The following is a 14,723-nucleotide window of genomic DNA, read 5'->3' on the forward strand; positions in this document are numbered from 1 at the left end:
TAGCAGCGAGCCCACCCCCCCTCGGGCCGCCCCCCGCCTTCCCCGGCCCCGGCGGGGCGGGCGCGGAGCCCCGGGGGCACCGGGGGCACCGGGGCTGGGCCGGGGGCTCCGGGGGCGGCCGCGGCTCCCCCGCTCCTCCCTCCCTCCCTCCCTCCTCCTCCTCCTCCTTCCCTCGCCCTCCGCTGCAAGTAGAGGCACGGAGCGGCCCCTCCGCGCCGCAATTAACTCTTAACGAGGGAAACTCTTAACGAGGAAAACTCTTAACGAGCAGAACTCGCTCCCGCCCGCGGCTCCGCTCAGCCCCCCCCCCCCCCCCCCCCTCACTCCGCCTTCCGCCGGCCGCGGGAAAAAAAAAATCCTAAAAATGTTTAAAAATTCCCCAAGAGCCGCGTTTTGCCCGCGGAGGGATGGGCTGGGGTCCCGCGGCTCCGGGCGCGTTCCCCGCGCGGCTCTGCGCCCACCGCCCCAAAATCCGGGGGGTCCCCGCTGGGTTTGGGGGTCCCTCGGTGCTGCCCAGGTGGGACGTGCTGGGTTCCAGGGCCACTCCTTCTATTATTATCTCCATATTTATTCCTGGTTTTATTTTATTTTATTTTATTTTATTTTATTTCCCCCCTCCTCCCCCGGCTGAGGAAGAGCCACGCGTGGAATTCGGGGCTCAATAAATAAATAAATTTGGTGCCACCCGGGACACCCGAAAGTGCCTTTTTACACCTCAAGAAAGAGCTGCACACGCGCCCCCCCAGGACTTGGAAAACTCATCAAAAACTCATCAAAAGGAACGATAAAAATCCTGGGAAATGGTTATTTAAAGGGAAAAACCTCCAGCTTTCCCTCCCGCAGCCGATCCAGGAGGTTACCCCGGGGTTTTTGGGGTAATTCGGGGAAATTCGGGATCCCATCGCTCCCACTCGTGGAGCACCAAACGCATCCCAGCCTTTGCGGGAGCTCCGTGCGCCGGTCCCGGGCAATTCCAGGGTGCGATCCCAGCTCCAGAGGCGCAGGTGAGGAGAAGGCAGCGATGGGATCGCGGGGGAGGGGGAGGAAATTCCCTGCCCGAAAAGGGAATTCTGAGCTTTTCCCGGGTGGAAAACCCAGCAGGGACCCCCCCAAGAGCAGAGGGGGAATAAATGATCCGTTTGCAGCTCGGGATCCATCCCTGATTCCTGGCAGGAATCTGGGGTTGGGGTTGGGATTGGTTCGCAGCAGAAGGAGCAGAGCCCTGAGAAATGAAGGGAAAAAACCGCAAAAAAGGGGGGAAAACCCCCCCCCCAAACAAAGAGGGAAATCTTCGCTCGGGATCGGAGAGCAGCAGGGCTGTCATCAGCCACCCTCCTTCCCCTCGCGCAGCATTCCAGATGCCAGGAATTCCGGGAATGCGAGCGGCGGGGATGGAAGCAGGCAGGGCAGCGCTGCCCCCACCCCAAAATCCCCACCCCGAGAGGGAAACGCTCCCCCCTCCCCAGCCCCGGCTGATCCCGAGGATTTCCAGCCTCTGCAGCGGAATTCCAGAGGCAATTCCAGGCTGAGCAACAAGTCTGGCGCTGGGAGACCCCCCCGGGCCTTTCCTGCTGCCCCGGGATTTTCCTCGCTCAGGTTTTGGTTTCAAAACCCCCCCGGGAAGTGAAATTTTGGGGTGGATTTTGAGTTAAATTTCGGGGTATTCGTGAATTTTGCTGCCCCATCCTCCCCCCAGAACCGAGCTGCTTCCGATTTATCCCAGGAAAAGCTGATTTGGAGCAGAAGTTGGGATGGGTTTTTTTTTTAAGGATTGAAATCTGGGAATGAGGTAGGAATTTTTCCAATTTCTCCCCAGCTCCGGAGAGGTTTTGGTGCCGCTTTGGAGCTGGGGGGAATTCCTGAAGGGAGGAATTTGGGGCTGAAAAAAGCAGCTGAGATTTGCCCCAAAAACGGGGATTTGATCCAAACCCGTGGAATTCCTGCATCCTGCTGAAGCCTTGTGGATTTCAGGCAAAACAAAAAGTCTAAAATTGAAATTATTTTTAAGGCAGATTTGGTGTGAAAAGGAGCAGATTTTGTTCTTTTTTTTCCCCCATCATTTATTTCTAATTTATTTATATATTTAACATTTATTTCTCATTTTTTATTATCTTTCCTGCCCTTATCATTTCAGTCTCTCTTTCATTGGATTTTTTGGGGTCTAATTGTTTTTTAATTCCAGTCTTTATTTTGGGCAATATCGAAGAAATCCCAGAAACTTTTCCTGGGGGGAGAAAAAAAAAAAATCTTCATTTTTGGGAAGTTTAAAAAAATCTTTATGAATTGTGAGGTGAGAAAAAAGGGCTGGGAGTGTTTGGGAAAATCCAAAGCCCATAAAGGAGGGAAAAACAGGAATAAATTCCGGGAGCAGAATTCCTCGGAAGGACAAATTTTTCCTTAAAACAAAATTAAGGTTGGGAAGGGATCCTTGGGAATCTCTGGGTGTTTGGAGCGTTATCCCAGCACTGGAATTCCGGAGCTCTGGCTCAGGGGTGGGAAGAGCCCTCCGATCCCTCGGGATTGGGAATTCAGGAGGATGGGAATGGTTGAACCTGGAATTTCCTCCAGGATCTGCTCCTTCCCCATCAAACCTGGAATTTCCTCCAGGATCTGCCCCTTCCCAAAAATTTTGGTGCTTCCCATAAAAAGCAGCCTTGCCTTCCCAAGCAGCCCCATCCTGAAAAATCCCAGTCCTAAAAAAAATCCTGGGATCTCTTCCCAAGGGAAAAACCACAACCAAACCACCTCTGGCTTCCTCTCATCCCCATTCCTTGGGCTCTGGGTCTGGAGCTGCTTCCCAGATTTCCTGGGACACCAATTCCCCACTGGAAATTTGGGAAGTCCCAGAGAAATCCTCGAATTCTGACCAAAAAAAGCCACCTTGGATCATTTCAATTTCCCCCCCACCATGGGAATTGTTCCCTTTTTTGGGAGGGGTTTTCCCTCATTTTCCTTGGAAAGGGATAAACTCTAAAAGTGAGGAGAGGGAATTCCCGATCAGCACGGCCGGTGTTGGGAAAATCCCTTTTACTGGGAATTCTTTCCCTCAAAGTTGGGAATTCTCTGTGGGATGGATCCTGGCAGAGCTGAACTCCGAGATTTGGGAATTCTCTGTGGGATGGATCCTGGCAGAGCTGAACTCTGGGAGTTGGGAATTCTCTGTGGGATGGATCCAGCTGGGGCTGAACTCCGAGATTTGGGAATTCTCTGTGGGATGGATCCTGGCAGAGCTGAACTCCGGGAGTTGGGAATTCTCTGTGGGATGGATCCAGCTGGGGCTGATCTCCGAGATTTGGGAATTCTCTGTGGGATGGATCCTGGCAGAGCTGAACTCCAGGAGTTGGGAATTCTCTGTGGGATGGATCCTGGCAGAGCTGAACTCTGGGAGTTGGGAATTCTCTGTGGGATGGATCCAGCTGGGGCTGATCTCCGAGATTTGGGAATTCTCTGTGGGATGGATCCTGGCAGAGCTGAACTCCAGGAGTTGGGAATTCTCTATGGGATGGATCCTGGCAGAGCTGAACTCTGGGAGTTGGGAATTCTCTGTGGGATGGATCCTGGCAGAGCTGAACTCCAGGAGTTGGGAATTCTCTGTGGGATGGATCCTGGCACAGCTGAACTCCCCCTGACCTCGCTTCCCAAGCCGGCCTGGGGGGGTTGTCCCAGATTCCCTCGGTCTCAAATCCATGGATTTTTCCAGCAGATCCGGGCTCCCCCAAGGATGAATTCGGGGGATTCCGAGCTGGTGCTGGAATCCCTCGGGATTCTCCCATTTTCCCGCCTCTGTTTCCCCAATCCCTGGAGCTGAGGCGAGGCTCAGCCTCCCGTTCCGAGTTTTCCCTGGTTCCTGCTGCCCAGAACAGGATCCCGGGAGGACGGAAGCCCTTCCCTGTTTGGGGTCGCTCCCAAAACACCGAGGTCACTTCCCAATCCCAAACCTCGCCCGGAACCCCCCGGAGCCGCCGGGAAAGGGGCGCTGGGAGGGCAGGAGATGGAAATCATTGCGGGATACTGAGCCGGCCCCTCGGGAATGGGAGATCCCTGTCCCGCTGGGAAATCCTTGGGATTGCCGGGATCGCTCATTCCCTGCGGCTGTGGCTGGGGAGTTCTGGCTCCATCTCTGCTCCCGGTGGGAATAAGGGATATTTTTCCCCATAAAACAGCTGTCCCGAGGTAAAGCACCAGGAATTTTGATGCTCGAGCCAGCCTGGATCATCTCCCAACCTCTGGAAGCAGCATGGATCTGGAAGTTGGAATTTGGGGATATTTATAGGGATGATCCAAAGAAATCTCCCCAGGTGCTCCTGTGGGGTTTTCGTGCTGGCAGTGACTTCCCCACGGATTCCCACTGCCAGGAGAACAACAGGGATCCGGGAAAGGAGAAACCAGCAGGAAGGAGAATTCCCTGTTCCTCGGGTTTCCCGCTTCCCAGTTTCAGTGGCTGTGGGATTTTCCCTCCCCAAAGGGCTGGAAACCGGGAAGGCTCCGAGCCTTCGGCTCCAGAATTCCTGGGGTAGGAACCTCTGGAGCCTTGAAAGGCCCTCGGGATGGTTGGGAGTGAAAAGGGCAGATCAGAACCTCAAAACAAATCTGGAATTTTCCCTTCAGGGAAAAAAAACCTCTCCCGGGAGGTTTGGATCATGATTTGGGATAATTCCTGGTTTTCCCGGGGGGAACAGAGCGGCAGCACCTCCAGAATTCCCACAGCGACATTCCCAGCGCTGGAATCCCACAGAGCCTTGCCTTGGGAGCCAATCCCACCTTTCTGGGCCTCTTTGTCCCAGATATGCCGGGAAATCTGGGAATGCTGCTGCTTTTCCAAGGGCAGCCCCGGGAGCAGCTGCCCTGGGATAACCGGGAACGCCGGGCCGGCGTTTAATGCTGGATATTCCTCTCACCCGATTAACTTCCCACCCCGCAGAGGCCCTTAAGGAGAGGAAAACAAATGGAATTGCACCTGGAGCGAGCGGATCCGGGAGCCGGGCGGGCGGGAAGTGCCCGCAGCGCACACACCATAAAGATATCGGGATAAATATTCCCCGTTTTCCATCGGCAACCGCGCCGGGAGCGGGAACGGGGCTCACCGGGGGCTGCTCATTTATGGCAGGGCCAATATTCCCGGGCCGGAGAGCTGCGGGAGCCTCTGGCACGACCCGGGATCAGGGAATGGCGGTTAAGTGGTTCTGGGAAGGGTAATTAGTCCCTGAGAGCCTTAATGAGCCCGATAACGCCCCTCGCCTTATCGGGAAAATCCCGGTGCCAGGGCTGGCTTGGGAATGGGGTAACCATGGAGCAGGGATCGGGGTCGCTCCCAGCTCCCGGAGCAGGAGCAGGGCTTGGAGCAGATCTCCTGTCCCAAAAGAGACAAAAAACCCTTCTTAGGGAAAAAGTGGGAAATGGGGAAATGTCAGGAGGAGACACGGAGTCTTCTCGCTGGATTTCGGGATTGTTGGGATCCAAGTTCTGCTGGGGTTGGATATTCCCGGATCCCTGTCCCACACCAAAACCCCCAACGCTCCTTTCCCGGTATTGCCACAATTCCACCCGGGAATTGCTCCCTGCTCAGCCCTGCCAGATGGAATTCCCAGGTTTTCCCCTCAGAAATCCCTGGAGCGGTGGGGCCGGCACAAACCTCGAGGATTCGACGCATCCACAGATCCCTGCTCCAGCCGGGAGTGCGGGAATGGGAACAGCCGGGCTGGGACTGGGATAACCTCCTGGAATTCGGGATGCTCGGGATGGGAATGAGCTCCGGGATCACAGCGAGCCCTGGGCACCAATCCCTGTGGGAATGATGGGAGCAGAGCTGCAGTAAACACCAGGAATCCTAGATGTGCTGGGATCCCTGGTGGCAATCCCAAGGAGGATCTGGCGATCCCAAAACCAGATTGGACAATCCCAAACCAGGATCTGCCCCTCTCCATCCCGAGTTTTCTCTTGGAGAGCACCTTTTTCGGGAAGAAATACCGGAATCGGGGCTGGCAGATCCCTGGATTTGATGATGTCAGAACCAAAAGCAACGGGATCCAAAGATTGCAGGAACAGAAGGAGCAGGTTGGGGCCTTTCCATGGCAAAAAATGGGAATTCAGGACGGTTTTTCCATGGAATTACGACTGGAAGCGGCTCCGTGAATCCCCCCGGAGAGGCGATGCAGAAATGTTTAATTGCCATTAATGTCAATATTTTCCAGAGGCGATTTCCCGGCTCCGGGGGGCAATGGAGCGCACGGAGCGGCCCTAAAAGGGCTGGAATTGCTCCAGCTCAGGGCTGGATTTCCTGTTTACCCTCTGGAACTGCGATCGGGCAGGGATAAAAACACCCCTGAGGGGCTCCGGGGCTCCAGAAGCGCCGGGAATCCACTGGGAGCTCTGCAGTGCGAGGTAAGAAATTCCAGGAAAACCCAGGAATTCTGTGTCGCTTTGTAGGTGTGGGGTTTTGGAAGGGAACTGTTCCTGCAGAGGATTTGGGATTGGGCAAATCCCTGCGCAGGAAAACGAGGGAGAATTGGGGTTTTCATTATTTTTGGGATCTGTCCTGCGGAATTCCCTGCTCCAACAGGACATTCCCATTCCCAGGCTGGGGCTTGCATGGAGCCTGAGAGCTCCGTGAGGGTGGGGAAAAGCCAAAAAGCCATTCCCGCCGGGAATTTGGTGGTGCCGATCAAAGTTTGGGAAGCACGGCAGGAGAAAGGTGGGAAGGAGCTTTGGGATCGAGGGAAGGATTTGCTTGGGAAGGGCGGGAGAGGGTCCGTGGAGTGGAGAAGGGATTGAGGGAACGCACTGCCAGCCGCGTGCCCGATCCCCCTGGATTCACATCCCGATAACCCTGCGTGTTCCAGGCGCTGGAGATCCCGATTATCCCAAGGGAGAATCCATCCGGGAAAATGCCCCTGAGATCCTTGCGGGCGCTGCCGCTGCTGCTCGCCTCGCTGGGCGCGGTGTGCATGGAGGAGAACATCCCGGGGTGAGTGTTCGGGAAGCTCCCGCCGTGTTCGGAGCCCTTCCCCGCCCCTCCAGAGGCGGATTCCATGGAATCTTTCCATTGGCACCGCGGGTGAGGAGGTGAGAACACAACACGAGGCCCGGGGAGATCCCGGCCCGGAGCCAGGCAGGGAACAGCGATGAGCGGCTGATAACAGCGGCTGATAACGGGAGATCAAACCCAAATCCCGAGCCAGAGCCAGGCGCTCCCATGTTTTCCCTAAAATCCCACGGCTCGGGGTGAGCAGGAACGCGCTGGGATCGCGCAGGGTCAGGGGCTTGTCTGGGAACAAGGAATGAGCTCTCCAGGAGTGGGGCCGGAGGGCAGCCGGGGCTTGGAAGCTCCTGGAAACACGAGCGGATCCATAAATCAGGGCTGGGATGAGGACTTCGCCCTCTCCTCCCGTGACTCCTGCGGGAAAACTTCCCCAAAATCCCAAACAATCGGCGGCGGAGCAGCAGGAGCTGCTGCAATCCCAGGCAAGGATCAGCCCTGGAATCCTTTGGGGATTCAGGTCCCGAGGTCGTTTGTCCCCTGCCGCTCCCTCCGAGCCTCCCGGGGACACCGGGAAAGGTTTCCTTGGGAGCAGGGATGGTGCCAAATAAACCGGGAAAACAATTCCAGCCCGGCAGCAAAACCCCGGAGCAGCCAAAAAACCCCCAAAAGAACTAAAAAAGGGATGAGGGATTCACCAGCCTTTTCCCAGCGCTGGAACGAGCCCGGTCCCCAAAAACCTCTGGGAGAGCTGGGACCGGGCTGGGCACCGCAGGACAGCCCAGCTCCAGGGGGTGCTCCCGGTGGGATGGGGAGCGGCCAAATCCCGGTGGGATCGGGAGCGGCCAAATCTCGGTGGGATCGGGAGCGGCCAAATCCCGGTGGGATCGGGAGCGGCCAAACCCCGGTGGGATCGGGAGCGGCCAAACCCCGGTGGGATCGGGAGTGACCAAATCCCGGTGGGATCGGGAGCGGCCAAATCCCGGTGGGATCGGGAGCGGCCAAACCCCGGTGGGATCGGGAGTGACCAAATCTCGGTGGGATCCGTGTCCCGGTGGGATCGGCACTCACCGTGTCCCGGTGGGATCCGTGTCCCGGTGGGATCGGCACTCACCGTGTCCCGCTTTTCCCGTCCCAGTGGCAGCCTGGCCATTCCCAGTTCCAGACCAGTCCAGCGGCGCTACTCCGAGGCCACCCTGGCCAGCGACTACAGCCGGACCATGGACCACGTGCTCAAGAAGAACTTCGTGGAGTGGCTGCTGGCCAGGAGGGAGAAGAAAAGCGAGTGAGCGCCCGGAATTCCCAAATCCCGGCATTCCCAAGCTCCCAGCAGCTCGGGCGTTTTCCTCGCAGCGCCGCGGGGTTTTGGGTTGTTTTTTTTTTTTTTTGTCTTTTCCCAAAGCGTGGAAGTTTCTCATCCCTCCCTCCGCGCCCCAAAGCGCCGGGGATGGAGCGGGAGGGAGCCGGGATTTGTGGAAAGGGATTTGTGGAAAAGCGACCTTCTGGCACCCTCTCGTGGCTTTTTGGGATGAGTTGGGAGGGTTTTTGGTTTTTTATTCCCGGTTTTCCTTTTCCAGCAACGTCGTGGAGCCGTTCAAGAGGGAGGCCGAGCCCCAAAAAGCGGAGGTGGATGGGGAAAAGTTGGATTTGGGAGCTCAAGGAGCCAAAGATTTCCTGGCCTGGCTTTGGAAAAACAAGGAAAACCAGAGGTGAGGTCGGGGGTAGAAAGTCGGGATGCAGGGACGAGGGGATTTGTTGGGTTTGTAGAGGATTTGGGGGATTTTGGGTTTTTTTAGAGAATTTGGGGGATTTGTTGGGGTTTTTTTACAGAGTTTGGGGTAATTTTGGGGTTTTTTTTACAGAATTTGGGGGATTTATTGGGGTTTTTTAGAGAATCCGGGGGACTTGGCGTTTTTTTAGAGAATTTGGGGGGTTTTGAAGTTTTTTAGAGAATTTGGGGGATTTGTTGGGGTTTTTTTAGAGAATTTGGGGGATTTGTTGGGGTTTTTTTTAGAGAATTTGGGGGATTTGTTGGGGTTTTTTAGAGAATTTGGTCTCCAAGTGTTTAAATTGCCGGAGGAAATTTTGAGGAAAAAACGTTGGAAAACGAGAGGGTTTGGATGTGAAAGGGAAAATTTCAGGGACTGGGATTTTGTGTCGTGAGCGAGGAAAAGAGCAAAGAATAAAAAAACCAACAACAACTCCTTTTTCATTTGGGAATTTCTGACGGAATATGAACGGGAAAGGGGGGGGGGGGAAAGGGGGATTATTTGGGAATTTGTGCAAATATCGGGACAGGCTGATCAAACCTTTTGATAAGGGTTTATCAAAGCTTTTTTTTATAAGGTCAGAGCTGGGATTTTGGCCGGGGCTGGAGCCTCCTCCAAAACCCCAAAATTACCAGGATGGAGAGGCCAAAAACCCCCTGGAAAGAAAAACCTTTGGAAAACGAGATGAAATTCCCCCAAAATGTTTGGATTTGAGCAAATCAACCTCAGGGGGTAAAAAAAAGAACCAAACCCCAAACCGAAAGGCCAAACGAAGCTGGTTCAGGCTTCCATTTCAAAGTCAAAGAAATGATTTTTTTTTTTTTTTTTGCCTTTCTCCTTGGTTTTAGCAGGAAAAATTCCTCCTTTAAGCGTGGAACAAGGCGGGAGATCCAGGAGGAATTTCCCAGTTTGTTCCTGAACGCTGGGAGGGAACAGATTTGAATTGTTTTTTTAAGCTTTAATCACCTGAAGAGACTTTTAAGATGTAATCACCTTAATGATGCCACGTGGTGATGAAACGCTGTCTGTGGCGTTATGAAAGGGTGTGAGCACCCTGCGGGGGGAGGTTTGGGGATGAAATCACCTCCCAAAGATCCCAATCCCAGGAAATGAGGGCGATCCAGGGACCTGAGCCCAGTTCATGCCCCCAAATGTTCCCAACCCCCCCCCAAAAAAAAGCAAATTAACCCCAAATCCCAAGGAAAAACCGGTGTGGATTGGGAAAAACCCCCCAGGAAAGGGCTGAGGGTTCGTTTTGGTTTTCAGAGTGAAGGGATTTTAGGAAAACTCACGGCTGGCTGCTCCCGACTGTTGGAACCGGGGGGAAAAGGAGGGGAAATCACTTAAAATGTGTCCAAACTTTTCCAGGGCCAATCCCGAGTGTCCTGTGGGGGGAAACAAACGGGAATTTTAACCACAGGGAGTTCTGGGATCATCACCCAGAACGGGGATTTGGGGGGATTTGTACAGAGTTTGGGGGGTTTTTAAAAGAATTTGGGGGGGATTTGTTGTTTTTTTTATAGAATTTGGGGGGATTTGTTGGGGTTTTTGTGGGATTTGGGGGAATTTGTTAGGTTTTGTACAGAATTTGGGCTATTTTGGGGTTTTTTTTAATGGAGTTGGGGGGTATTTGTTGGGGTTTTTTACAGAATTTGGGCTATTTTGGGGTTTTTATGGAATTGGGGGGTATTTGTTGTGTTTTTTACAGAATTTGGGCTATTTGGGGTTTTTTATGGAATTGGGGGTATTTGTTGGGTTTTTACAGAATTTTGGGTATTTTGGGGTGTTTTTTACAGAATTTGGGGGATTTTTGGGGTTTTTTATGGAATTTGGGCTGGTTGGGCTTTTTAAAATGGAATTTGGGGGTATTTGTTGGGTTTTTTTATGGAATTTGGGGGATTTGGGTTTTTTAATGGAATTTGGGGGATTTGGGGGTTTTTTTATGGAATTTCGGGGATTTGGGGTTTTTTTTATGGAATTTGGGCTGGTTTGGGGGGGTTTTAATGGAATTTGGGGGATTTGGGGGTTTTTTTATGGAATTTCGGGGATTTGGGGTTTTTTTTATGGAATTTGGGCTGGTTTGGGGGGGTTTTAATGGAATTTGGGGGATTTGGGGTTTTCTTTATGGAATTTGGGGGATTTGGGGTTTTTTTATGGACTTTGGGCTGGTTTGGGGGGGTTTTAATGGAATTTGGGGGGTATTTGTTGGGTTTTGCAGCTTCTGCACCAAAATAGGTTCCAACATGAGGGTCTGGGCTGGGGGAAAGGAGCGGATTTGTGGTTCCAGGAGGATTTTGAGGCCAAGCCCTCAAAATATCCCAGCCCAGGATTGCCAAAATCCAAGGAATTCCCCCATTGCCCCAGGAGATGAAAGCTTTTGGGGTCTTTATCCCAGTGGGGGACACTGAAACCCAACAAAACTCCCCGGGAACTCGGGACTGGGAGAAGGGGGTGGCAAACACAGGGATTTTCCCCACCCTTCTCCCTTTCTGTGGATTCTTTTCCCAGTTTTCCAGCTCTGGAAGGCTCCGAGGGCCTGAGGGAATTCCTGGAGCAGGAGTTTGTGGCATGGCTGATGTCGAGTGAGCTCTGCAGGGCCACGTGAGTCCCCGGCATCCCAGAAATCCCCCCAAATTTAGGGCTTCTTTGGGATCACATTCCCGGAGAAGCTGCGGCTGCCCCATCCCTGGAGGTCTCCAAGGCCAGGGAGTGGAACTGGGTGGGATTTAAGGTTTTCCAACCCAAACCGTCCCAGGATTCTGGGATTTGAGCGGTTTTCCAAGTTTATTTCAGGCCATTCCCACAACAAAAGCGGGAGAGGGCGAATTCCCAGCCATTCCTGCCCGGAGCAGGGGGGATGGAGAAGCCTTTTCCCTCCTTTTTAATGGAAAACCTGCAGCTCCTGGGATAAAACCGAGCCAAAATCCCCAAAGCCTCCGGAATCAGGAGGGAATAAACGATGTCCCATCTCCTACAGGGATAAAATCCCATTTTTAAGGGCAATTCCCCAGGGATTGATAGGAATTTCTGCTTTTCTTTCCCACTTCTGCCCTGCCAGGATGGCGTAGCTCCAGGACTCTCCTGGGAATTCCCTGCTCATCCCACGGACACGGCAGGAGGAGGAAGAGGAGGAGGAAGAGGAGGAGGAGGAGGAGGAGGAGGATGATTTTCCCCGGTCACACCACGCCCCTGGAGCGTTCTCCTCGTGAAATAAAGAGAGTTTTAATTCGAAGCTGAAACGAGCTTTGGAGGAAGCTGATGTGGGGAAGGGGTTTTAAACATGGCTGAATTCCCAAATAAACGGCCTGGGATGGTGGAATGGGCTGGAAGGGATTCTAGAGCCCATCCAGGGACACCTCCCACTGTCCCGGGCTGCTCCAGCCCGGCCTGGGACATTCCAGGGATCCAGGGGCAGCTCCGGGAATTCCATCCTGGCCCTTCCCCACCCTCTGAGCCCCTCAGAGCCCCCCGAAACCACCCAGAGCCCCTCTGAGCCCCCCAAAACCACCCAGAGCCCCTCTGAGCCCCCCAAAACCACCCAGAGCCCTCAGAGCCCCCCGAAACCACCCAGAGCCCCTCTGAGCCCCCCGAAACCACCCAGAGCCCCTCTGAGCCCCCGAAACCACCCAGAGCCCCTCTGAGCCCCCCGAAACCACCCAGAGCCCCTCAGAGCCCCCCGAAACCACCCAGAGCCCCTCTGAGCCCCCCAAAACCACCCAGAGCCCCTCTGAGCCCCCCGAAACCACCCAGAGCCCTCTGAGCCCCCCAAAACCACCCAGAGCCCCTCAGAGCCCCCCAAAACCACCCAGAGCCCCCTCGGTCTCCTCAGAGTCCCTCAGACCCTTCAGAGCCCCCCTCACAGCCCCCTCGGACCCCTCACAGCCCCCTTTGATCTCCTCAGGGCCCCTCTGAGCCCCTCAGAACCTCCCCGAGCTCCACTTGATTCCCTCAGAACCCCCCTGGACCCCTCAGAGCCCCTTTTATCCCCTCAGAGCCCCCCTGACTACTCAGAACCCCCCTTATCCCCTCAGAACCCCCTTTTATCTCTCCAGAACCCCCTTTATCCCCTCAGAACCCCCCTTTATCCCCTCAGAACCCCCTTTATCCCCCCAGAACCCCCCTTTATCCTCTCAGAACCCCCTTTATCCCCTCAGAACCCCTCTTTATCCCCTCGCAGCTCCCCTTTATCTCCTCAGAACCCCCTTTTATCCCCTCAGAACCCCTTTTTATCCCCTCAGAACCCCCTTTATCCCCTCAGAACCCCTTTTATCCTCTCAGAACCCCTTTTTACCCCCTCAGAACCCCCCTTTATCCCCTCAGAACCCCTTTTATCCTCTCAGAACCCCCTTTTATCTCCTCAGAACCCCTTTTATCCTCTCAGAACCCCCTTTTATCCTCTCAGAACCCCCTTTATCCCCTCAGAACCCCTTTTATCCCCTCAGAACCCCCCTTTATCCCCTCAGAACCCCCCTTTATCCCCTCAGAACCCCCTTTATCCCCTCAGAACCCCTTTTATCCCCTCAGAACCCCTTTTATCCCCTCAGAACCCCCCTTTATCCCCTCAGAACCCCCCTTTATCCTCTCAGAACCCCCCTTTATCCCCTCAGAACCCCTTTTATCCCCTCAGAACCCCTTTTATCCCCTCAGAACCCCCCTTTATCCCCTCAGAACCCCCCTTTATCCCCTCAGAACCCCCTTTATCCCCTCAGAACCCCTTTTATCCCCTCAGAACCCCTTTTATCCCCTCAGAACCCCCTTTATCCCCTCAGAACCCCCTTTATCCTCTCAGAACCCCCCTTTATCCCCTCAGAACCCCTTTTATCCCCTCAGAACCCCTTTTATCCCCTCAGAACCCCCCTTTATCCCCTCAGAACCCCTTTTATCTCCTCAGAACCCCCTTTATCCCCTCAGAACCCCCTTTATCCCCTCAGAACCCCCTTTATCCCCTCAGAACCCCTTTTATCCCCTCAGAACCCCCTTTATCCCCTCAGAACCCCCTTTATCCCCTCAGAACCCCTTTTATCCCCTCAGAACCCCCCTTTATCCCCTCAGAACCCCCCTTATCCTCTCAGAACCCCCTTTATCCCCTCATAACCCCTTTTTATCCCCTCAGAACCCCCTTTATCCCCTCAGAACCCCCTTTATCCCCTCAGAACCCCCCTTATCCTCTCAGAACCCCCCTTTATCCTCTCAGAACCCCCCTTTATCCCCTCAAAACCCCCCTTATCCTCTCAGAACCCCCCTTTATCCCCCCAGAACCCCTTTTTATCCCCCCAGAACCCCCCTTTATCCCCTCAGAACCCCCCTTTATCCCCTCAGAACCCCTTTTTATCCCCCCAGAACCCCCCTTTATCCCCTCAGAACCCCCCTTTATCCCCTCAGAACCCCTTTTTATCCCCCCAGAACCCCCCTTTATCCCCTCAGAACCCCCCTTTATCCCCTCAGAACCCCCCTTATCCTCTCAGAACCCCCTTTTATCCCCTCAGAACCCCCCTTTATCCCCTCAGAACCCCCCTTTATCCCCTCAGAACCCCCCTTTATCCCCTCAGAACCCCCTTTATCCCCTCATAACCCCTCTTTATCCCCTCGCAGCTCCCCTTTATCCCCTCAGAACCCCTTTTATCCCCTCAGAACCCCCTTTATCCCCTCAGAACCCCTTTTATCCCCTCAGAACCCCCCTTTATCCTCTCAGAACCCTCCTTTATCCCCTCAGAACACCCCTTTATCCCCTCAGAACCCCCTTTATCCCCTCAGAACCCCTTTTATCCCCTCAGAACCCCCCTTATCCTCTCAGAACCCCCTTTATCCCCTCATAACCCCTCTTTATCCCCTCGCAGCTCCCCTTTATCCCCTCAGAACCCCCCTTTATCCCCTCAGAACCCCTTTTATCCCCTCAGAACCCCCCTTTATCCCCTCAGAACCCCCTTTATCCCCTCAGAACCCCTTTTTATCCCCTCAGAACCCCTTTTATCCCCTCA

General features: G+C 54.3%; 1 protein-coding gene across 1 annotated transcript; it reads left to right on the forward strand.

Moving 5' to 3' along the window:
- Window positions 1-6,884: 6,884 nt before the first annotated feature.
- Window positions 6,885-11,884, forward strand: GIP (gastric inhibitory polypeptide). The gene is made up of 5 exons (XM_032134083.1): window positions 6,885-6,964; window positions 8,115-8,261; window positions 8,554-8,685; window positions 11,254-11,346; window positions 11,804-11,884. The coding sequence occupies exons 1-5, from the start codon at window positions 6,885-6,887 to the stop codon at window positions 11,811-11,813; spliced, it is 462 nt and encodes a 153-aa protein (XP_031989974.1). The 3' UTR covers window positions 11,814-11,884.
- Window positions 11,885-14,723: the final 2,839 nt, after the last annotated feature.

This window comes from Corvus moneduloides, chromosome 26 (assembly GCF_009650955.1).
Source record: "Corvus moneduloides isolate bCorMon1 chromosome 26, bCorMon1.pri, whole genome shotgun sequence".
In the NCBI taxonomy this organism is placed as follows: Eukaryota; Metazoa; Chordata; class Aves; order Passeriformes; family Corvidae; genus Corvus; species Corvus moneduloides.